At 43.4% G+C, this 21584-nt stretch overlaps 1 protein-coding gene across 15 annotated transcripts in view; it reads right to left on the bottom strand.

The window, feature by feature from the left end:
* TMCC1 (transmembrane and coiled-coil domain family 1) overlaps positions 1 to 21584 on the bottom strand; it is a 135627-nt gene that overhangs the window by 67919 nt on the left and 46124 nt on the right. For 7 of the 15 annotated variants that reach the window (XM_072044561.1, XM_072044562.1, XM_072044563.1 and 4 more), the window contains 3 exons: positions 19232 to 19474; positions 8112 to 8168; positions 4687 to 5398 (listed from right to left, as the gene is read on the bottom strand). In XM_072044561.1, the coding sequence (XP_071900662.1) occupies positions 4687 to 5232 (546 nt within the window). In that variant the 5' untranslated portion in view covers positions 5233 to 5398; positions 8112 to 8168; positions 19232 to 19474. Of the gene's footprint in view, positions 1 to 4686; positions 5399 to 8111; positions 8169 to 13845; positions 13959 to 19231; positions 19475 to 20440; positions 20833 to 21285; positions 21416 to 21584 lie in introns of those variants that run through there. The other 8 variants (XM_072044568.1, XM_038186065.2, XM_072044569.1 and 5 more) reach the window with 8 other exon arrangements.

Genomic DNA, 21584 nt, shown 5'->3' with positions numbered 1-21584 from the left:
ACAGAGTCCCAGAGGAGGTGGGCAGGGACCCCTGGTACCCCTGCTCCTCCCCTGCCCCTGCAAGGCCACCCTGAGCAGGGCAGCCAGGCCCTCATCCCGGGGGTTTCTGAAGATCTGCAAAGAGGGAGAGCCCACAGCTTCTCCAGGTGACCTGACCCACTGCTCCATCACCCACACCAGGAAAAAGTATTTCCTGATGTTCAGGGGGATCCTCCTGAGCTCCAGTTTGTGCTGACTGCCTCTTGTCCTGGTGCCAGGCACCACTGAGAAGAGCCCGGCTGTCCTCCTTGCGCCCTGCCTTCAGGTGATAATGGGCATGGAGGAGATCCCCCTGAGCCTCGTCTTCTCTGGGCTGAGCAGTCCCGGCTTTCTCAGCACTTCCTCACACGTGAGGTACTACAGACCCTTCACCACCTTTGGGGCCCTTTGACAGACTCTCTCCAGCATGTCCACGTCTCTCTTGTCCTGGGGAGCCCAGAACTGGACCCAACACTCCCGCTGTGGCCTCACCAGTGCTGAGCAGAGGGGCAGGCTCACATCCCTCGACCTGCTGCCGATACTTTGCCTGCTGCAGCCCAGGATGACACGAGCCTTCTTTGCGGCAAGGACACGCTGCTGCCCCAGGTTCAGCTTGGTGTCTGCCAGGATCCCCAGGTCCTTTTCTGCAGAGCTGCTTTCCAGCTGTTCAGACCCCAGGGCATCATTTCAATTTGAGGAGATCAAGTATTACATTTTCAATATTGGTTCAACCTTTTTTGCCATTACTTCTGTAACCATGAGGCAAGGAAACTCTAACCTGGAAGAGTTCAGGCCTATAGAAACAAAATCTGTAAATTCCACTGAGCAATTTGATGCTAAATGAAGTCAGGTCAGTCTATCTTCCCAGCAACACCAGAATGTATCAGCTAAGGACTTCCACCATTCCAAAACAACTCACTGTATAGAAAACCTTACTTCCTGAAAGAATAAACTGACTGACCTCACAATCTTTCCCTAACACCAATGCTTAGAGGTTAAGAATACAAGCACCCCCAGATAAGGATCTCAGTGGGTAAAACAAAAACTGTGTGTTGTATATTTTTAAGAATTTCTATTTCAATAAGATTGTTTTTGTTTTGTTTTGCTTTCCCCATAACCCTAACAACGTCAAAAGGCTTCATTATTCATGTTTGGATGTCTACAGAAGAATGTTTCTACAAGTGTATCGGTCTCTTAGACTTCGTTGAATTAAAGACTAAAATTTCCTCCACTTTTCTGTTAAGTCATTTTAACCTCTTAATAATTTTGTTTCTCTGATACTTCTCCCACATCCCACTGCTACCTATTTGATCATCTACTGGCTGTTTACTATACTTCTGCTACACACAGTTAATCAAACCTAACAAAAAGATGACTGGTAGAATATATTTGTTATCCAGATACAGTGTCAACATTTCGAACATTAAACAGGAAGAGAACTCACCAAGGGTGGAGGGGCAGGGAGGCAGAGGAACTGGATGCTACTACTTCACCAGTGCTCTGAGGGCAAGACTTGCTCAGCTCTGAACAGCACCATCTGCACAGAGGCCACCCAGCAGCGCATGTATAGTTGTCATCTGAAAGTGCCCAAAGTACTTCTACTCCTACCAAAATTATGGTAGGACTTCAGAGTAAAATTTGCCTTTGTTGTTGACTGTTCACTCCCATTTGCTTTTTGCTAGCTGTGAGGCTAAGCAGATGAAGAACATCATGCAGAAGTCCGTGTCTCTCTCAAAGCAAGTGTCACCCTTCGGGCAGCAAGAGCCAGAACCAGTTTCAGAGACATTGGCTGCACAACAAAACAATGGCTGAGCATTGTCTTCACCTTCATGACACTGATAAAGTCCAAGTGGACACAACTTCTCACCAAACTACTACTGCTACTTTTGTATCTCTGGAACCTGAATACCATTCTGTTTGTTCGTGTTTGGTCATGTAACTTGTTACCCAACAAACAGCTCTGAAAGTACGGTGAAACAAGACGACACCCATGCAATCTCAATCATTTCCAAACCACCAAAATCCTGATTTCTCAGCTCAGTGAGCTGAGAACCTTTACAAGGAGATTTATGCAAAGATATTTAAATTTACAGTGCTTGAAATACAAGACCAAATGAAATGTCTCAGTAAGACTTTAATTATTACATTATTTTCCATGCCATGCCAGTCTCATTTCTCATTTTCTTTACAAAGCCTGACAACAAGCAGCAGGATTATTACATATGCAGATGTATGCAAATGAGGTGCCCAAACAAATCCAATCCTTGGTTTTGGGATAACATTTTGCCCTTCTATTTCAACAAATATCAAAAGAACTGAGAAGAGAACACTGAGCTAAAAATACTTTGTGTGGAGAGGATTACTAAGAATTTACTTTCCCTTATGCCACAAGCATTCAGTGTCCTTAATTCCCACTGGGAGCAGAGGATCTCAGCATCACACAGGATTGGGCTCACCCAGTACTCATTCTGGAGAGCCATGTAAGCATGAGTTCACACTTAGAACAGCAATCTATTTGAAAACAAAGTTAAAATATCTTTTAAAGTTTATCTGAAATAAACCTCTTCTTTGTTCTCTATCAGACTATCCCAACTCTTGATAAAAACCTGAACAGCTGGCCCCAGATTTAACCTTGTTCTTCTCGGAAACTAGTGCTGCAAAGATATGGAACAGATTTTATTACGCTTTTGTTTGCATGGTAAGAGAATCTCTTCTAAATTACATCAAAATGCTACAAAGGCAATTGAACTGCCCGTTCAGTTGAACCAAAGGTGATAACACAGTAAATGCTTCAGTCTGACCTGATAACCCAAGGAACTTGCTACCTCACTGAGTCCTGTCTGTGTTCAAGGGGATGTATTTGCAAAGCAAATAAGAAATACTCCTCTCTCCAAAACTTTGCAGTATCCACACACACATGAAGTGTGGGGAGATAATAAATAACATAAACCAACCAAAAAAACCCCTCTTGGGTTAATGAAACAATACTTTGAGGAGATTAACCTCCTAAGCTTCCTGGTAGTGTATTTAGTGTGGGGGATGTGATGAGGTTATAAGCATGAAAAGGAAAGCATAGGTGTATATAATCAGGGGACAGCTGAAAGCTGACCCTGCCACATGAAATAAACAGGCTGGAGAAAGGAAGCTCCTAGAAAAGAAAGACTGAAGCCTAACAAGGAATCTGTGGCACTCCAGAATAAGATAATACAAAAAATAATAATAACCATATTTTTCAGAATGTGTTAGGAAGCAATCCAAATTACAGCATAGCAAGTGGAGGACTCTGCTTCAGGAGGATGAGGTACTGAGTCCCAAGGCAGCATGCGTTCTCTGGATCATGGGATAGAGGTGCTATCCTGAAGTGCACTAACTTCCTTCCCACAGCTTCCCTCAGCTTTGCATCAAAAGGTCCTCACGCTGCACGTACTTACCACTGAGATACAAAGGAAAACATGAACACTGCCAAAACAGCTGAACACCTCCCTTGCTCATATACATAGAGATTGCAGCTGCCACTTTCTTGCAATATTGGTTTATAAGCAAGCAAGTTGCATTTAAAAACTCCAAGTACATCAGATTTTCCAAAGATTTTTAGAAGGTTAATTTCCATTCGGCCACTGATGACACTTGTTCTGCTGAAAACCTTACGGTCACAGTCCATGGACCGTGCTCCAGATGCAGCGCAGAGATGTTAGTTTGTTGCTCCAACAGCCTCACTGTGACCCCTTTTCTCCCCACTATTTCCATCAGTTTGTTATCGCAAAGGAAAATGCCCTAGGACAAAACCTAAATTTGGATCAGTTCAGGCATGAACGCTACACAAAGGTTCTTCACCAGACTGAAATCATAGAATCATAGAATATCCCGAGCTGGAAGGGACCCATAAGGATCACCAAGTCCAACTCCTAGCACCGCACAGGTCTGCCCAAAAGTTTAGACCATGTGACTAAGTGCATCAAGCAAAGGTGCATTTACCCAAAGCAAGGCAGCTTTTCCTTGCTTGTATCACTTTAGACCTGTAGAATACATCATCTTCATTGACCACCAGAAAAATACTAAAAAGGAGCCGGTAATTCATTAACCTCTACAGACGCACATCTGGTTATGGAGATCTCTCAGAAGTTTAGTGCCCAGAGCAGTCTTTTTCCTCACATGCATTTAAAGTCTTTCAGACTTCATTCTCCTCCTTTCACTTTTAAGGAAGGAGGGGAGAAAGCCTCCGCAGCTCCTTTTCTTCAAAAAACAGCTCCATTCGCTCAAACTGGAATTCCTCACTTTTTATAAAATGCACAATATAACAAGAAGGGAAAAAGAGAGACATACAAGTACAAATTTTTGTTGCAGGAAATAAGTAACAGCTGCTAACAAGGACTAATCTGGCTGGTGCTCTTCCCAACATCCTCTGCTTGATGGTGATGTGCCATCTGATCAACCTAACATGCTTCAAAAGTAGTTCTTATTTCAGTGATCAAATACATACCAAATAAGCCACCTGCCATGTGAGAAAATGACTAATGCATCTTTTAGCTCTTTGCTTCATCACATAAGATTTTGAACACAGTAGCATTAGCATTTGCTGAAAGACTTGCTTTTAAAAACAAGATCCAGAAGTCTTAAGAAAACATACAAGGAGATGATAAAGACCAAAGGTAAATCTGAGTAACTTACTGCTGCTGCTGTGGCCTCCTCTCCACCTACATAGAGGGAAGAAGCAATCTCCATCACAGACAAGTTCGTGGGAGCATCTGTAGTAGATGATGATCTGGGCCGACCTGACTGCATATCTTGGGCAGACCTCCTGTTGATCTGTGGACTTCCTTTTGGAGGATCCGTCTTGCCCCGCCTGCTGTGCAGGCTTGTCCCTCTCTTCATTTTAGGTGGCACTCTGATCTGCTGAAGCACTCGGTTCAGAGCTGTGGGGTGGGTGGAGACACCATCAATTTCAGCACAGGAGCTTTGGCTTTCCAATTCCATGTCAGCCTCCAGATCAGCCTGAGCTTGCTGAACATCATGTGGAGAAACAGACGACCTCCTGCGCTGATGCTGGAAAAGGTGCTTCAAGCCTTGACCAATCACATTAATGTTCTCCAAAGCATTATGGGTTATTTTGGATAATTTCTGCTCTGATTCATGCTGTTTTTTGGTCTCTTGATCTTGGGATTTGCCTCCAGGATCAGGGTCATCACAGAACTGTTCACTGCCAGAGGGCTCCATTGATGACACCCAACAGGTTTATTTGACTATTCATACATAAATATGTCCCCTGTCTTTAAAAGGCTTGTGTTTGTTTTAAAAATGCCAAGATTGTCAGCCAATTAGGTGTGCAATTGCTTCAAGAGTGACTATACATGCAGCTGTGCCACGGTGATCTCATGCTTATCTAATGTTAAACAAAAGAGCCATTATTATAAATCCATGCAGAAAGTAGTGGGTTAAAAAATCCAATGTACAAAACATGCCACTAACAAAACAAAGTTTATCAGTTTTCCAAGCATTCCTCAATCCTTGTATTAGTTGCATCTAGGCTGTAAGCAGAAGCCAAAGCTTGTATGAGACAACTCATTTATTGCCTAAGGGAAGAAGCACAGCACAAAGGAAGCAAGAAAGGTTAAAAAAAAAAAAAAAAAAGGGTTGTTCAAAAAGGGGGGTGGGGGAAGAAGCAAGGAGTAACCAGTAGAGTTTTTTTTTGTTGTTTGTTAAGAACAAAGCCCAGAATATCTAACAGAACATGAGGTTAAATATCTCTATAGAGCACATTAGTCTTTTCGTCAGAATTAATTTTGATCCTTACCAAAGATCTGATCTTTCATGCTTCAAATGTAATGTCTGCTCTGCCTACCTGATTTTCCTGAAGAGTGCCTAACTTGACTATACTTAATATTCGCAAGAAAACAGTTATGCATCTCCAAGCATTAAGATATGCCTTATTACGGCCAGCATCTACTGATGGCACTGGAAACCAGATATGAAAGTTTGTCTTCATGCAGGAACAGGCAAGTGAAATGACTTCAATTGGCATAGTCTTGTTCAAAATTCTCAGAGAAAACAAAAATGACTTAAAAAGCAGATTAAGTAACCCATCTGAACGGGGGGAGGGAGCAGCACCATGCATGTGTAGCTCAGCCTCTGACATAAGAAAAAAAACAACAGCTTTTCTCCAGAAGATCTCAACCTCGCCTCTCATATCAGCTGGGTTTTGACAGCAGTTGGTTATACTACACTGCAACTGAGAACACACTACTGGAGAAGAACAGCAAAGGAATGAGGAAGGAAGGAAGGACGCAGTATCTGAAAGAGTTTCACATCAGCACCATGAGATCACATGCTCGGAAGCTGATCATTGTTTTCTTGCAGGAAAATGCTTTGATTAGGTTTCTATAAATATAGAAACCAGACCAGAGAGGTCAACCTCAATCTTGGCAAAAGGCAGCCTGTGCCTTAAAAACCATTTTATTTGAAATGCAACGTGTTTAGGATTTGAGAGCATTCATTTTAACTTAAAACAGCTGCAGAAACATAATGCATTGAAGTTACAATTAAGAGAGCTCTCAATTTTGTGCATCTGAAACCTGACCAATGGGTTACAGATATTCCAAAACTGCTTTCCAAGCTGGCATCCAAAAATATCAAAAGAGCTGCCTCACACTCCCCCCCCCCCTTTTTTTTTTTCCTCAAATGTCATTGCTATAAGCTGGAGGCAAGATGAAATTCAGTACTTATGGAAAGTGTAACACTAAAATCATACCGTATATTAGCTGAATACTTTGGAAACAATCATTGAGATAAAATATATTGCCAGTTTAATCAATAACCCACTAAGTAATAAAGTAATAAACCACATCCCAGAAAAAAAATATCTATCCATACTCACACAGAAAATATGGCAGAATCAAACCAATTATTATTATTTTAAATATACTCAAAACTTCGTTGAAATGTCTTTATCATTATCATCCTTGGACTTTTAAGCTATATCTTTATTTCTTAACATTGCTTTTACTTTTTTTCTAATTAAACAGTTTCTCAGAAAGCTGAATTGCAGGTTCCTACTCAATTTACATTTTGAGGAAAAAAAGGCAAAACTCAATTTTCCTTTTCATACAAAAGACAAAAACAGTTTATTGAAAAAACCTTATTGGCCAAAAATCAGGAGTCCCAACATTATTTGGTATATAAAATACGAACTTGACAGTTGACCCATAACTGCCTTTTTCATTTTAACTAATTCCCTCAGCATTTGTTTTTCAGTCAGGACTCACTGGAGAGCTGTAGATCAGTACAAAAATGCCCAATATATTCCCTAACCAGCATCTTTACCACCTACTTTGTGTTGTGTATCCAAATTACCGATGATAATAATGTTGATCTAAAATAACATCATTTCAGTCTAACTGGAGTTCCAGACATTCATTATCTGCTGGAATCCACTAGCTGCTTAAATTAGTCCTGCTTCAATTTACAAGCTCACCTGAAACAAATCAGCCTAGTTAATTCACAAGCAAGTCACTACTGTGACTGATTTCTGAAATTACACTGACTTGTATCTTTAAAATGCTCCTATAGGAGCTTTGTGGTCATCTGTGCATAATTCCATATGATAAATCTGTTACGAGCCTGATAAGAATTTTTCAAACCACACTTTTGGTACGAAGATACTTAAAACTACTTATTTGTACTAGTACCTAGTTTTGCAGAAATAGATTTGTTTTACTCGTGAACTGTGAATCAGCAGAATAAATTAACTCATTTATTTATATTAACCACTAGGATTCAAGTTTTGTGCTTGCTTTTTCCACTTATAAAAGTCTTTATATTCTGTTTGAGGAAGGAAATGGAGAACCTTATACCATGAAGCTCAGGAATATACATTTCCGATTTGTATGAGAACACAGAATATCAGGAACAAAATTATTAATTCTATATACACAGTCACACTGAGCAGATGTTGTAACATTACCACTTCCCAGAACATGCTCATATAGACCTTCATTTGTGCAATTATTTCACAGCAGCAGTGGAAAACAAAGCAGTTAAAAAGAAGAAACTGGCAAAAACAGCATTAGATAACTATGAATATATAAACTAATACTTGCCTCCATCACTTGCCCTTTAGCATGGCTGACATACAGCAGTCCCTCCACTGAACAAAACTGCAAAAAGAAATTGGATATGAGATGCAATTCTTGGAAATGGGAGTAAAGATGTACACAAACAATAAAGTGAGCATGATTCCAACTTCTGGATTTTTTTATTTTTTTTTTAATGCAAGTGCCTCTGGAAGCCAGGCTACTTTAAATTCTTTCAAGTAATTGAAGGGATACAAATATAAATGAAGTTAAAACCATATTTTACAGGATAATCAAGAAGTTCTTGCGAAGGAACATTTTCTCTTTGGATTTACAGCCCTCTGGATGTACTGGAGGCACAGCTAGATTTCAGGGTAGAGCTTTCAAGGTCAGGCTGGTCTGTACCAATTTTATTTTCTCCTCTTGTTCAGTCATTCAAACTTTCCGGGCACAGGTCAAAGAGGTTGCTCTTGTTTACCTCGAGTTCACCTAGCAGGACAGAATTGTGAGTGCTTTGAAACACGAGTGCCTTTCAGCTCACTTGACAAGGAAGCTTGCGTAAGTGCCTCTGTGACCCTGGCTGAGCTGCCAACCGTGCTCAGCAGCAATCTCCGCCAGCAGGCAAGAGACCAACCGGTGTCCACCCCAGCAGTAACACCCACGCAGCACCGCTCCCTAAGGACAGGTGACTGACATCAGGCCACACTGCTTGGACGAGCCAAGCCCCATCCACAGAGGTGCGGCAGAGGGCACAGTCACCACCGCAGCGCAGAACATGCACGGAAGGATGCCAAAGCCTGAGCCCAACCCGGGCAAAGCACGCTGCTCCCAAGGACACTATCCTGCTTTTGCTGTCCTCTCCTAGAGAAGGGGACAAAATATCCCAAGAGCATGTTGACAATCTGTTTAAGGTTCCCGTGACAAGCCCAAGGCGAGGACGGGCACTTGGAGGAATGCAACAGAGGATGGCGACAGACAGCCGGGAACAGATGTGCTGTCTGCATTTCTCTCGACAGACTCCTGGGAGAGCTGCAATACTCTGAAACAGCTAAATCAGAGTGATTTTCCAAAGGCAACCAGTTACTCAACTAGTTATTGAAAACCGATGGGTCTGTCTAGGGTGGGACTGGCATCCTTGGTACTCATAAACCCACCAAAAGATAAGTGTGATATTTGATCTTTTTTGTGTGTGAAGAAATATTTACCTATAGGCAAACAAAACACGATTCACTTACAGCTAACCACTGAAATATGTTGGTGCCTTCCGTGAAGGCTCTATTTTCAGTAGGGATCTAGAGATAAGCCATGGAAACGGGTAGTTACTGGACACCTTAGCTGTTAAACTTTTATGTACACAATGTTATTTGAGCTTTTTTGAGAACAAGCCAAGATTGTGACTGAAGCTTTGGTCACCCACAGAGATTGAATTTGGCAATTGGTTAGAGCTTCCAAAGGGAAAAGCCTCGATCATAAGGAAGCCAACCACAATCAGACTCTTCTGGGCAGTTTTAGCAAAGCTGAGAGCATTAGGTCAGGGTGAAACACCATCTTTTACCACGGAGATCAAATTCCCCGTGCTGCAGAGCACAGAAGCACACGATAACAAACTGTTGTTCTCCAAACTGCATCTATTCTTTAACATAGGACTTTAAATTTTAGGGCTCTTATTTATGTGCATTATCATATATTACAGAACAAATACAAAACAAGCTTCAGAATACATCAGCACTTAGCAGAATATTACAAGACTGCACAACTGCAGGATTTTGACTATTTTATTATGTATTGGATTCTCACCTCCAGACAGACTGCAGAGAAAGAAGATGTTAACAACAAACACTGAAGTAGTGTGCTAGAATGAGACAAGTGATGAAAGCAAATATGAAGAACTTATAAAAAAGATGGAGGGAAGACAAATGAAACCATTTTGTTGAACAAGATCTTGACACAGAAGTTAGATTTCTGTAAGAATTTCTGTAGAAAAATAAGCACAGCAGGCAACTGTTAACATATGAGGTACCACTACCATAAATTTGTAGCCATTCAACTTTTTTTTTTTTAATATATATAAGTTTTAATATTATTTTTTTCTTTTAAGTAGTGCAAGAGTTTCCAACGGCTGGGTCTTCACAGACATGCCCTACAGCGCTATGGGTTACTTCTAAGAAAAAAATGAACTTTGAAATCAGCATTGAAACAACTCAGAGATAACTTGTTTGCAATTGGAATACTTGTTACAGATACAAGCAGTATAGAACCACAGAAATTGGGAAATAATTATTTTCAATAAAAGAAAAAAAGATTCTGCCTTCTAATATCTACTATTTGTGCAATATTTAAACATTGCTAATCCTTAACATTAGTGTTCCAGTACAATTACCTAAGGAACTCTCACATTTGGTTTATTCCATAAACAAGTCAGGATAGTAACTCATCACAGAGTTGTAGACCACAGTTAGCAGGGATCTCACGTAGGAAACAATTACTGTTTCTCCTATTTAGCAAATCAGAAATACTTTTGTTTCTCCTGAGGAAGAATGACTTTTAGGAAGAAAAAAAACAAGCTGAATTTGAGAAATCCCAGATTGTTCTGAGAAATTAATCCTGAAATGGATTCTGTATCAAGCCAAACAGTTTAGCAAGAAAGACTAGAGGAGCAGTAGTCACATACTAGAAAGCAACATATCATGGGAACCCTGGCAACAGCAACAAGCAGCAGAGCAAATAAGGATGGAAATCTCTGGGTGTTCACAAGAAGTGCCATCAAAACGAGGAACTCAAGAGAAACCGGAACGGGTGTAATCTTCAAGGGACTGAGGTCTGGAGAACATTCGAAGAGGAAGAGGAAGATGACAGAATAAATAATTTGACCCAGAACAACAACTGGATAGTAGCATGACTGCCTGATATCAGGAGAAATTATTTTTCTTCCATTTTTACCCAAATTCTTCACTCTCAGTTTAAAGAAATACTCTGTCATATTATAGTATCTAAATGAATAAATAAAATGGAAGTAGTAATTAAATATAATAGCTGAGATGGCAGATAGCAGAAAAAAAGTTAATCAGAGCCCCAAAACAACAGTATTTTTAAATGGAAAGAATATCAACAGTTTTCTAGATAGACAGAATTCATCCTTCCTCTCCAAAATTCATGCAAGAAAAGGCTTAACTGAATTCTAGTGAAGCTCCAAAAAACCCAAGGGACAACAGCTATACCACTGCCCCACACCTCGCCATAACCCTGACAATGAAGGTGCAGGAAAATAAATGGAGTATGGCTGAAAGAACAATTGAAAGACAGAAATGGGATGATTTAAACTAAACAGTGGAGCTGGGAGATGAGGAAAAAATTTCTTGGAGTACATGCAATGTGAACCAAACCTCTGTTTTAGCTCTGCAACTAAGAATTTAGAAAAGGGCAGCAGCCCAAAGCCAGCTACACTGCTAGACACAGTAAGGAGTGGCAGGCGACATGCCTCAAGACATTCAGTGAATGAACCCACAGTGTTTTGGGGTAAGGTGCCTACACCACTCAGAGCGAGACAGGAGGTGCTAGATGGAGAGAAACTGCCACTTTAATAGGAACAAGGGACACATGGCAAAGCAAGAAACCTGTAGCCTGTTTTTTAAGCCAACTGTACAGTGCTACAGAGCAAAAAGAACACAGTAGGATAGACGTAGGTTTTACTGATTTCTGCCTAAATATTTCCCTAAAACTTCCAACCTATTCCCAACATTATCCAGATGTCAAGATGCCATCTCTGCTATCCTTGCTTTCCCTTCTCATACCACAGATGCAACAGGAACTCAGCCATCATAGGTCAATCTGGTTCCGTCAGTTCTGGTATGAAAACTTCACCAAGTCAGTCTCTGAGCCCAGTATTTATTTTCCAGTATGCAAAATTATGGTATTCCATAATGATCAGACTGTGGGGCAATGTTACTGCTTCTGCAGTTTAGCAGTTTGTTGTTCTTCCTTCTTAGGAAGTACCGGCTTTCTCTAATGCACCCTGATGAAATGCTTCGCTGTATAAATTATTGATGGGATTACATTACCATAGCAGGTGAATAACCTATGTATTTACCCTCGGAATGCTCCTACATTCTGTTGCAGTACTATTACTTCCCTCGTTTTCAGATGAAAAAGGAAAACACAACGGTCAAGTGGCTTACGGTTATCTAAGACCTTTGGAGCAGAGATCCAACAAGCTTTATACCTAGTAAGTGCAGGTGTGGCGTTAACCTATCTCTCACTGCTGCCACCTTCTGACTTGCTTACGGGCAGGTAGTGATTCGTACTACATCTGGAGCCTCCCACAACTACTTTTAAAATAATCTTTCTGGCAAAGGCTACACACAGGTTATTTTCCACTGGATTCATACCTCAAGAAAGCTAAATCAAGGTTAAAGAAAGAGTTAACTTGATACATGCAGCTTTAAGAACTGTTTGTCAAAACACGCCATAGTTCATTATTTGAAGAAAATGTTTTAATCAGTTTTCACTGTTGAAGGGATATATAGCAGCACAGAAATTGTCCACCTTCAGTGCAGTGGAGCCCATCGTTTCACCAATGTGGCTGAGAACAGCTATGGAAGTATTTCCTTCATAGTCAGAAGCCTATATTGAGTGCTGCACTGAGTAGTAAAACAATGAAAAGAGCCTACCTTCAAATACCAAATTAATTACACACATACAAAGGCGAACAGGAATAATTTAGTTTTTTACCTTACTCCTCTTTAAAGAAATCATTCATTGAAACATATTTTACTCCTTGAAGCATTTCAATTTTTTTTTTTCCTGTGGCCAGTTGCACTCCTAATATCCACTTTTGCTCTTAATACTTACATTATCTGAATCAGATTTTCCAGCCTCTCGAAAAATACATTACTAGGCCATGCCAAACATTTTGGCATGTACTTCTTCAGGAGAGAGAAGAGCGGGGGTAGAGAGAAAGCTCAAAGTTGCTCTTACTCTCATTGCCTGTCTTTCAGGAGATGCTGCTACTTTCAATGTGTCAAAGCTGACTCAAATGTCAGGAACAAGAAAATCACAAAGACTGGAAAGACATGTATTTTCATTCCAATTCCCAAGAGAAGATAAAAGGTTACACTACAGCTATTTTGGGCATTACAGAGAGGACTAAGCATACTAGTCAAACAGATGGTGTCTCATTTTAACTCCTAGCAGATTCATATGCAACAATACCAGCACAGAGGCTGGCCAGATTTAAGACCTCCAGTTCTAAAAAGAAAGCTTTATTCCAAGCCTGGAGCTATAAGAGGGTTAACGCATGTTAAATTAACAGGCTTGTGAAGATGGATATCACCTACCACCAACCCACGCTATGTGCGATTTTAACATGTGCTTTTATCCCTGAATTTCGGAGAGCATTGCATTTACTTTGACTTGTGAAAGAAGAAAGTAGAACTAACCTGGCACAGAGTAGTAAAATACTCCCCCTGATGACTCAAAAACAGTATTCATTCTCTGATCTTCCAGCAGTGTTGACTTGTCTTACTGGTATTAAGAGACAGATCAAAAGAAATTTTCACTTGGCTCAGCAAAATCATGCTTTTTCTATTGATTCAGCTGCTTTTAGCATTATACTTACGAAAGCTTTCCACTGACATAAAGCATCAAATGAGCTAAAAAGTAGAAACTTAGACTTCAAATAGTTTACAAGGACTAACTCAACCATATTTGAACCCAAAAGGGGAAAAAGTCCCCTAACCCGTAACAGTGGTAACCATCTCTGTACCTTCACCCCAGATCTTCAGCACATCTGCGCTGGACAGTGTACCTTATCCACTCTCCACAAAGCTGGAGTCAAAAGAAGCAATATCCATCTCGTATGTGATAGCTGCCTTCATGCTGTTGAGAAAGATACCCAAAAAGCTTTACTCTGTCTAAAGACCATTGCCATTAAAAAAAGCCTGCTTGCTGCAAAACCTGGCAGCTTATTGCATTAGTGTTACTTAAAACAAGACACAAAACAGACAGGACAAAAATTCTGATCAGAGGGTAACATGACTCATTAACAAACCACTTTCAAACTTTCATATGCATGATATGAGTTTCATCCCTTCTCTTCAGAAAGCAATTTTCCTTCCTTCCTTCCTCCCCTCCCCCCCCCCCAAGTGAACTGGTCTGGGGAGCTCTTAATTAAGTGCAACTCTTAAAAACTTTATTAATGTAACTGTAATGGCCTTTATCTGGGGCTGTTTTTTTTAAACATCTTTTCTTCTCCAATTAAATTTAAGTCCCTCCCTGCAGTGCTACAAAGATGTCCAGTTGTGCCCATTAAACACTGCCCAGACTCCCTCAGACAACACTTGACAGACTGGGAGAGCCTAGCAGAAAGACTTCCCTACCTGCACCTCCTTACCTACACTCTTTCCTAAGAACCTGCTACCAGATGCTGACAGGAATAGGATACAAGTGTAATATATTTTTAACCTGACTCATCATTGCCAGTTTTGTAAATCTCAGTTAGCTCGAGCACAGTTTGAGACAAGGAACACGGAGCATGCATGTCCCCGACCAGGCAGAAATAGTGGCAAACTAGCCCTGCACCTCAGGAACACAGACCAAGTAGGGTCACAAGTACCTGTCTGAAAGTGCACAGGCCTATTGCCAGACCTCTGAAAAGAGTTTCTGCACTTCTTTAGATCAAAGGAAGGGACCCAAAGTAGCAACAACTCATGATTACAGCACAACAGCATGCATTTGGGAGCAGTGCTTAGCGTTTGCCGTAGATGCAACTGTTGCTGTATGAAACCTGTGGCTTAATGCTTTGTTGATTAAACATGAATCTGTGTGTTTCAAACATAATGTGGTTTATTTGGTTAGTTTTGCACTAATATGAGACACTTTTAGCCCAAGTTTTGATATAGCAAAGGTATGATCATTGTTCCATATTTAATTACCTTTCTTGGCATGGGTGTAATGAGTATTTCACTGCAACGTCAAATAAATTCAACTGCAGCTGACTAGTTTTGAAAATGCTTTTTAAAGAACTGAAGGACTATACTTCCTAGACTCAAGCAATAAAAATACTGATGCCCACCCATAGCCCTCTGCTTCCAGTAGGTTCAATTACGCTGTTTTAGAGAATCCACACAAATCACAGAAATGCTGCACAGCTAAGCAGCCACACACACAAACATGCTAGCTCTTCAACATCCACCTCCACCACCTCAGCCACTCAGGTATATAGAAAGCGGGCTTGACAACTTGCTTGCCAATGGGAATGGAGCAGTCATGCATTTACAGCCTCAGCCAAAACCCAGAATGTTTCCTCCCACATTCATGGCAGAGTCCACATGGAAAAAAAAAAAAATACACAAATACACCCAAGACAACACAGAAATGGATTTGTTTGAAATAAGTCTCAAGTTTACCTACCACTAAGGAAATGGATGATAACCAGATCCAAAACCAAGCAAGAACAAGGTGCTTGATTCCTGAACTTTTGTTCAACTTGATTCCCACGAGAACTCCCAAGTCACTCCCTAGAGAACTGCCTTCCAGCTGGCCAGGCCCCTCAGCCTATACTGATGGATGGGGAAGTGCAAACACAGCCATTTCATGGAAATACTTAAACTGTTTTTTTAAGCATGGCCTCACTGAACACAGCAGTTATCCAGTCTTGAGATCACCCAGTCAGTGATAACAGGATCAGCCATCACTGCTGTCCATAGCATCACCCTACAGACCAAGCAGCCTGACTTCGCACAGCTACTCACTGCAAACTAACCAAGCTGCTGCTCCAGAAGACTGGCATGCTCTTCCACAGCAAAGGGGAAAAAAAAAAAAAAAAAAGAAAGCTAATTAACATCCCCCCAGCCATCCCAACCTGGGCTTTCCCTTAGCAAAAACACAGGTAAGTGTCTTGCCTTTGAGACCCATTTGCATTGACCTCGCACTTGGTGTAAGCACGAACACACCCATCTGCCAGGTCTGCAGAGAGCTGTGGCTCCCATGCCCCAGCACTGGTGTGGACAGGTTCAGCTGGAAACCCAGCTCACTGCCCCAGCATTAAGCGGCTAAAAGCAGACAGCAGTGCTCCGGTGCAGCACGGACAGCAAGCCAGTACCAACAGGAAAGCAAAAGACTGGAGCTAGAGGTTATCCCAGCTGAAACCCTACATTGTGAAGGATCGCAACAGCCACACACCCTGAGATTTCCATCAAAAATGCTTTTGTGTTACTGAGTCAGTCAACCACTCTAGGCCTGAATCAAGGAAGTTCAGCTCTAAGAGCCCCTGAAGAAAAGCTGTTTTGTTTTTTTTGTTTTGTTTGTTTGTTTTCTCCAATTTTAATCATTATTCAGCCTCACTTAGTGCAATGCGCTCTGTCACTGCTCCCTACCAACAGGACAAGTGATATTACTTCTCACTGCCGTTACCCACTGAAGCATAAGATGCTTATTCAGCTCTCTCCCACAGGCAGTGATTTACAAACAACGAAGCCTCTACAGGTCTGCTACTTCTACCGATCCCAGATAAGACTACAGTCTTTCTGCTCCACACCAACATACCAGAAACCATAGAAAACACATTTATTTGCTAACAGGACAATTGCCATGGCAACTAACTTCCAGGAAAATCACAGTCAACAAGTCCAGGACAAAAAACCAGGCCTATAAAGCATTTATTAAGGGAGACCAATCAGCACATGCAAGTCTGAGAAATATGGAAATTCGCTAGATTTCTCTCTGAAGAAACCAGTAGTGGAGGAGTCTGCAAACTTCTCATCACAACCCATCATGCAAGTTGAACCAGTGACACTACCACCTGTCTCAACATCTCAGTGCCCTTTAGCATTCTTAGAAGTTTGTCTCCTTTTAGGCTGGTTTTAGAGCAACATTTCTCTTGTGTACAAATTCACCTTTCAGACCACTTATTTATGCCAAAAGAAGACTTTGTTTTATACTCAAATTCATTGCCATTCTACATATTAGCATTCACTCTTAGTCATGAAATTGAATAATGAAAATACAGTTGTTGCAAATAAAATGACGATTTTCATGAAATTGAGTGTTTTATGAAGGTAGATCAATCTCATCTTACAGACAAGGAAACAAAGTAACTTGATTAGGGATGTGCCAAACAGAATCTACATTATTTTAGCAATATTCAGAGAGAGACTAAAAATTGTTAATCTAAATATTTTTCACAGAACAACAACATTTTTGGGCAACGTGCATCAATTTTGAGTGATGGAATTACAAAGACCTTAGTTTGTTTATATATGATTAAAATGGCACCTAGTTTAAAGAATACAAAACAAATCCCCAATCCAAGTCCCTGCCACACTATCTAGAACACACAGTAAGATACAGACAGCTCTGCAAAATATTTCACTAGTGTGTTTCTCCAGTTTTCATGAAACCAGCTCATGGGAAACAAACACTTTTCTGCCAAATGGTATTTTGGTATAGTACCATAGCCAAATAACAATGCCCAGGCTAGACTGAGGAACCCCTCCGAAGTTTCTTGCAGTAAGTTCTGCCCATGTGTAACAGAGAAATTTAACAAGCTACCGCCTGGAGATCCTAACTCTGCTTGCAGGGGAATAACAGAAGGGATAACTACAGCCATGAGAAGGGTCCCCTTCTCAACAACAGCACACCACTATCAGCCCTATTTTATTCAGTCCACTTTGTGTTCCTGTTACAGGAACAATAACATTGCGCCATTAAGGCAGGTTAAGAGTCCCTTCCTCCTGTACCATCCCCGCTTCAGTCAATGGAGCTCACAAATGAAAGCTCTTTAGAAAAGCTTGTCTGCTGAAGACACATTATGCATCTGCGGAGCATGCCAGAGTACTCAGTCAAGTATCTACTTTCAGCACACTCGTTTTCATTAAAGAAAGAATGATGAATAGTCCAGTCTTCTATAAAACTGAGATGTTTGTCTGACTGTCACTGTAACCTGTAATTAATTGATAGGCTGCCATGGCCCAGAAATATTAGCATGAACACCTACATCCCACAGGAGAGACATTTCCAAGTAGCTTATGAAAGAGCAGATAGTATCACCGCACACTAACCTCTTTCAAGCCCACACTGAAGAGATTAGCTGACCTCCTCGTTCCAGCTTTAGCATTCAATGTGAAATTACAGCTAAAAGCCTTAAGATAAAATACAGCTGAGCAAGCTGGCAAACGTTCTGCAATTCTTAAACAGGAAAGTTTCTCCATCTTCCGTTACCTGGGTGTGACAAAGCTGCACAGCCACAGAGTGAAGTCCCAGCTTTGCTAGCTTGTACATTACAGGCAGATTGCTCTGAGACCGTTGCTGTGAGTTGCTACACACCTGCCTCACAAGTAGGTATTTCAAATCTCCGAATACTCTGCAGTGTATTACAAACTCCTAAGCAAGTTGCACAGAGCAAAAGACTATTGTGCTGTGACCGAGCACAGGAAGGCGAGCAAGCCCTGCTTCACTTCTAGTCTTCTCCAGAGACGCTTTCCAATTCAAGGCAGCTATCTTAAAACTTGATCTGAATGCTTTCTCTTTACCTAACTAGAGAAATAACCAATGTTTCCCAAGTGCGTTTCAGTGACTATTTAATGTTTGTCAGATGCTCAGAAGAAGAAATCTACAGAGCTTCATAGCATTTGAGAACTGAATGGTTAAGCAATGAAGGCTCAGGTCATACACCACAATCAAATCGCTCTTCTGAAAGGCAGCTTTCAAGGATTCCTATGGCAGGTTCAAATGAGGTCAAATGTCATATAATGCTAGCTGGATATGCTGGTGCTTGCACGGTCTCACTGTACATGTGTGTACTCCATTGACCTACACTGTTATTCATAGAAGCTTTAGCAATCTGAATCAAGAAAACATACACCTAGAGTTATCTGCCCCCTTTAACCAGATGGTCTTTTCTTTCCACGTCTTCCCACCTTGACTCCCTCCTTCTCCAACGTGTGAGAATAAACATAATTCACCAAAAGCTAGCAGGGAGCCCAAGTTCCAAGAACTTGTATTCTGTTCAGATATCATACTTTTATAAGGCTTTGTTACTTCCCACCCTTGGGCAGACTGAGTAAAGTTTCATTCCCCAAACACATTGATTCCCAACTTCAGAAGCATACTTTGATTATCCATTTGTTATAAAATATAGTAGGCATACATACCTCAAAATTGCTCAGACTCACTCGTCTCTTTGCATAGATATGCTCACAGTTGTAATCCAAATGTCTTCAATAAAGATCTGTTTTCAAAAATACTTCGACATATATATTCCACAGGAAATAGGAAATTCAGAGGAGGGAGGGAGATATGATTTGTTGGCTTTACATTTGCAGACAGCTGCATTCAGTAGTGCAGGTCATTTTCAGAGTAAATCTTGGCAACAAAACTTCTTTGTAAAGAAGGACCTGTCAAAATTAACAAGCATAGTAAGAAAACCCATCAACATCTCACCAGCAACAGAACAGCATCACAGATCCACAGTCTCCTCCAGAGAGGGCAACCAACTCTTATTTGAAAGACTGTGTTTCTACTTACTGGACTCTGATACTAAACACGTCAAAGCAAGTGGTAGGTCTAATAGATGCTGGCAGAAAGTAAACTTCCTAAAGCCAGCACTCATACTGACACCAGTATGAGTAACATTTCTGAAGGAAAAATAAAATGCAGCTAGTAGTATATCTGAGTTAGATGCTGCTTTTAGTTAGTGGATTGTTAGTTCCAATCAAATAAAATGTGAGGGATCTCAAAACATGACAAAGAGCTTCTTAAAAAAAAAAAAAAAAACAGCAATTTTCACATGGTACACATTGGGGAGAAAAATAATTTAAAAAATCAAACAGCAAAACACTTAAAAAAAAAAAAAAGGCACAAAAGCCTTAAGCCCCCATTTATTTTTCTTAGGCAAAATCTAGACAAAGTAGATCTTCCTCCATCTACAAGTTGCTTCCATACATTGAAATGCTTCTAGATGGCATGTCAGGATTTATCTTGGAACTTACACAGGCGCAGGTGCATACGACACTCCAGCAAATTGGCCTATTTGGCCCAGGTACACTGCAGGACCATGGCGGTCGCAGAACAGTGTAAGTCCCGCAAGCTGGAGGGCCCTGCTGTCCACCGGCATAGGAGACAAGAGCTCCCCAGCACTGAGAGGCACAGCCCCCGGGCTACAACACCAGGCTTCCTTTCCCTGCCCCCGTTTCCAGGTGCTCCCCCAGACCTGCACCATGTTACTGACTAATCGCGAAGCCACCCACTGAGGACAGGACCAGCAGCAAGGACGGCACAACTGCACCACAAGCCAAGAGGACTGCAGCGCATCAGAGCGGGCTCCCGGCGTTACCACCTCGGTGCCCGTAGCCCAGACGTGCCTTACGAAGGGGTCCCAGCCTGCAGACGCTTGGTTTGAAGTGACGGCCCCTGACACGGGGGCATCGCTGCCCTCTACGCCTCCGCTGGGACCTTCAGCGCACAGCCTGACAGCCCCTGTCCCCCGAGGGGCCGCCCTCGCCCCTCCTGCAGGGCCGGGGGTGCCGCCACACGGGCTCCGGTCATGTCTCAGAACGCCCCGCGGGTACCCCGGTACCAGCGCCAGGCCCAGGCCCCGCACGGCGCTGCCGCCGCAGCTGTACCCGCGGAGCTCCGTGCTCTGAAGGCCGCCCCGGGAAACCCTCAGGCACACGGCGTGCGGGCTCCTCCACGCACCGGCCTACGGGAGCCGACCCGGGCGCCTCGCCGCGGGCAGCTGGCGGAGCCGGCCGGGAGGAGGCCGGGCCGGCACCGCCGCCTCGCTGGAACAAAGGAGCGGCGCCCCCGCGGGCCGCCAGGAGCCCCCGCTGCCGCTGCCCCGGCCCCGGCCCCGCCGCTGCTGTCGGCGCCAGCCCCGAGGCCGCCGGGAGGCGCCCCCGGCCCCGGCCCCGGCCCCGGCCGCCCCCGCGCCCCCGGCCCGCGAGCTCCCGCCGGCCGCAGCGAGGGCGGCCCCGGCGCGGCTGGGCGAGGAGCGAGGGGAGGCGGCCGGGAGGGCGGCGGAGCGCGGCCCGACAGCGGCGGGGGCGGGCGGAGAGCCCGGCCCGGCCCGCGGGGACCGCCTCAGCCACGGGCCGCCCCGCGGCCGGCCGCTCGGTGCCGCGTTCGGTGCCGCGTTCGGTGCCGCGTCCTGCCCTGCCCTGCCCTGCCCTGCCCTGCCCCGCCCCGTCCCGTCCCGTCCCGCACTCACCGGCCGAGCGCGGCGCCCCCGCAGCGCCGCCGGGGCTGCCCCATCGCCGCGCGCCGCAACCCCCTCGCACCGGCCGCGCGCGACGTCAGCGCGCAGCGGCGTCGGCGGCGGGGGCGGGAGCACGCGAGGCCCCGCCCCCGCCCCTCCCCAGCCCCGCCCCTCCCCGCCCGCCTTTGCGGCTGCGCGCCGGGGGCGGGGCCTCCCCCGCGCTGCGCCCCCCCCTTGGCGCGCGGAGGGGCGGGGCCGGCGCCGGGGGGCTGCTGCCCCGAGAGGCGCCCGGGGAGCGGGGGGGGGTGCGC

This window comes from Anas platyrhynchos, chromosome 13, assembly GCF_047663525.1.
Source record: "Anas platyrhynchos isolate ZD024472 breed Pekin duck chromosome 13, IASCAAS_PekinDuck_T2T, whole genome shotgun sequence".
Lineage (NCBI taxonomy): Eukaryota > Metazoa > Chordata > Aves > Anseriformes > Anatidae > Anas > Anas platyrhynchos.
The sequence above is the reverse complement of the archived record's forward strand: the minus strand, read 5'-3'. Positions and strand labels throughout refer to the sequence as shown.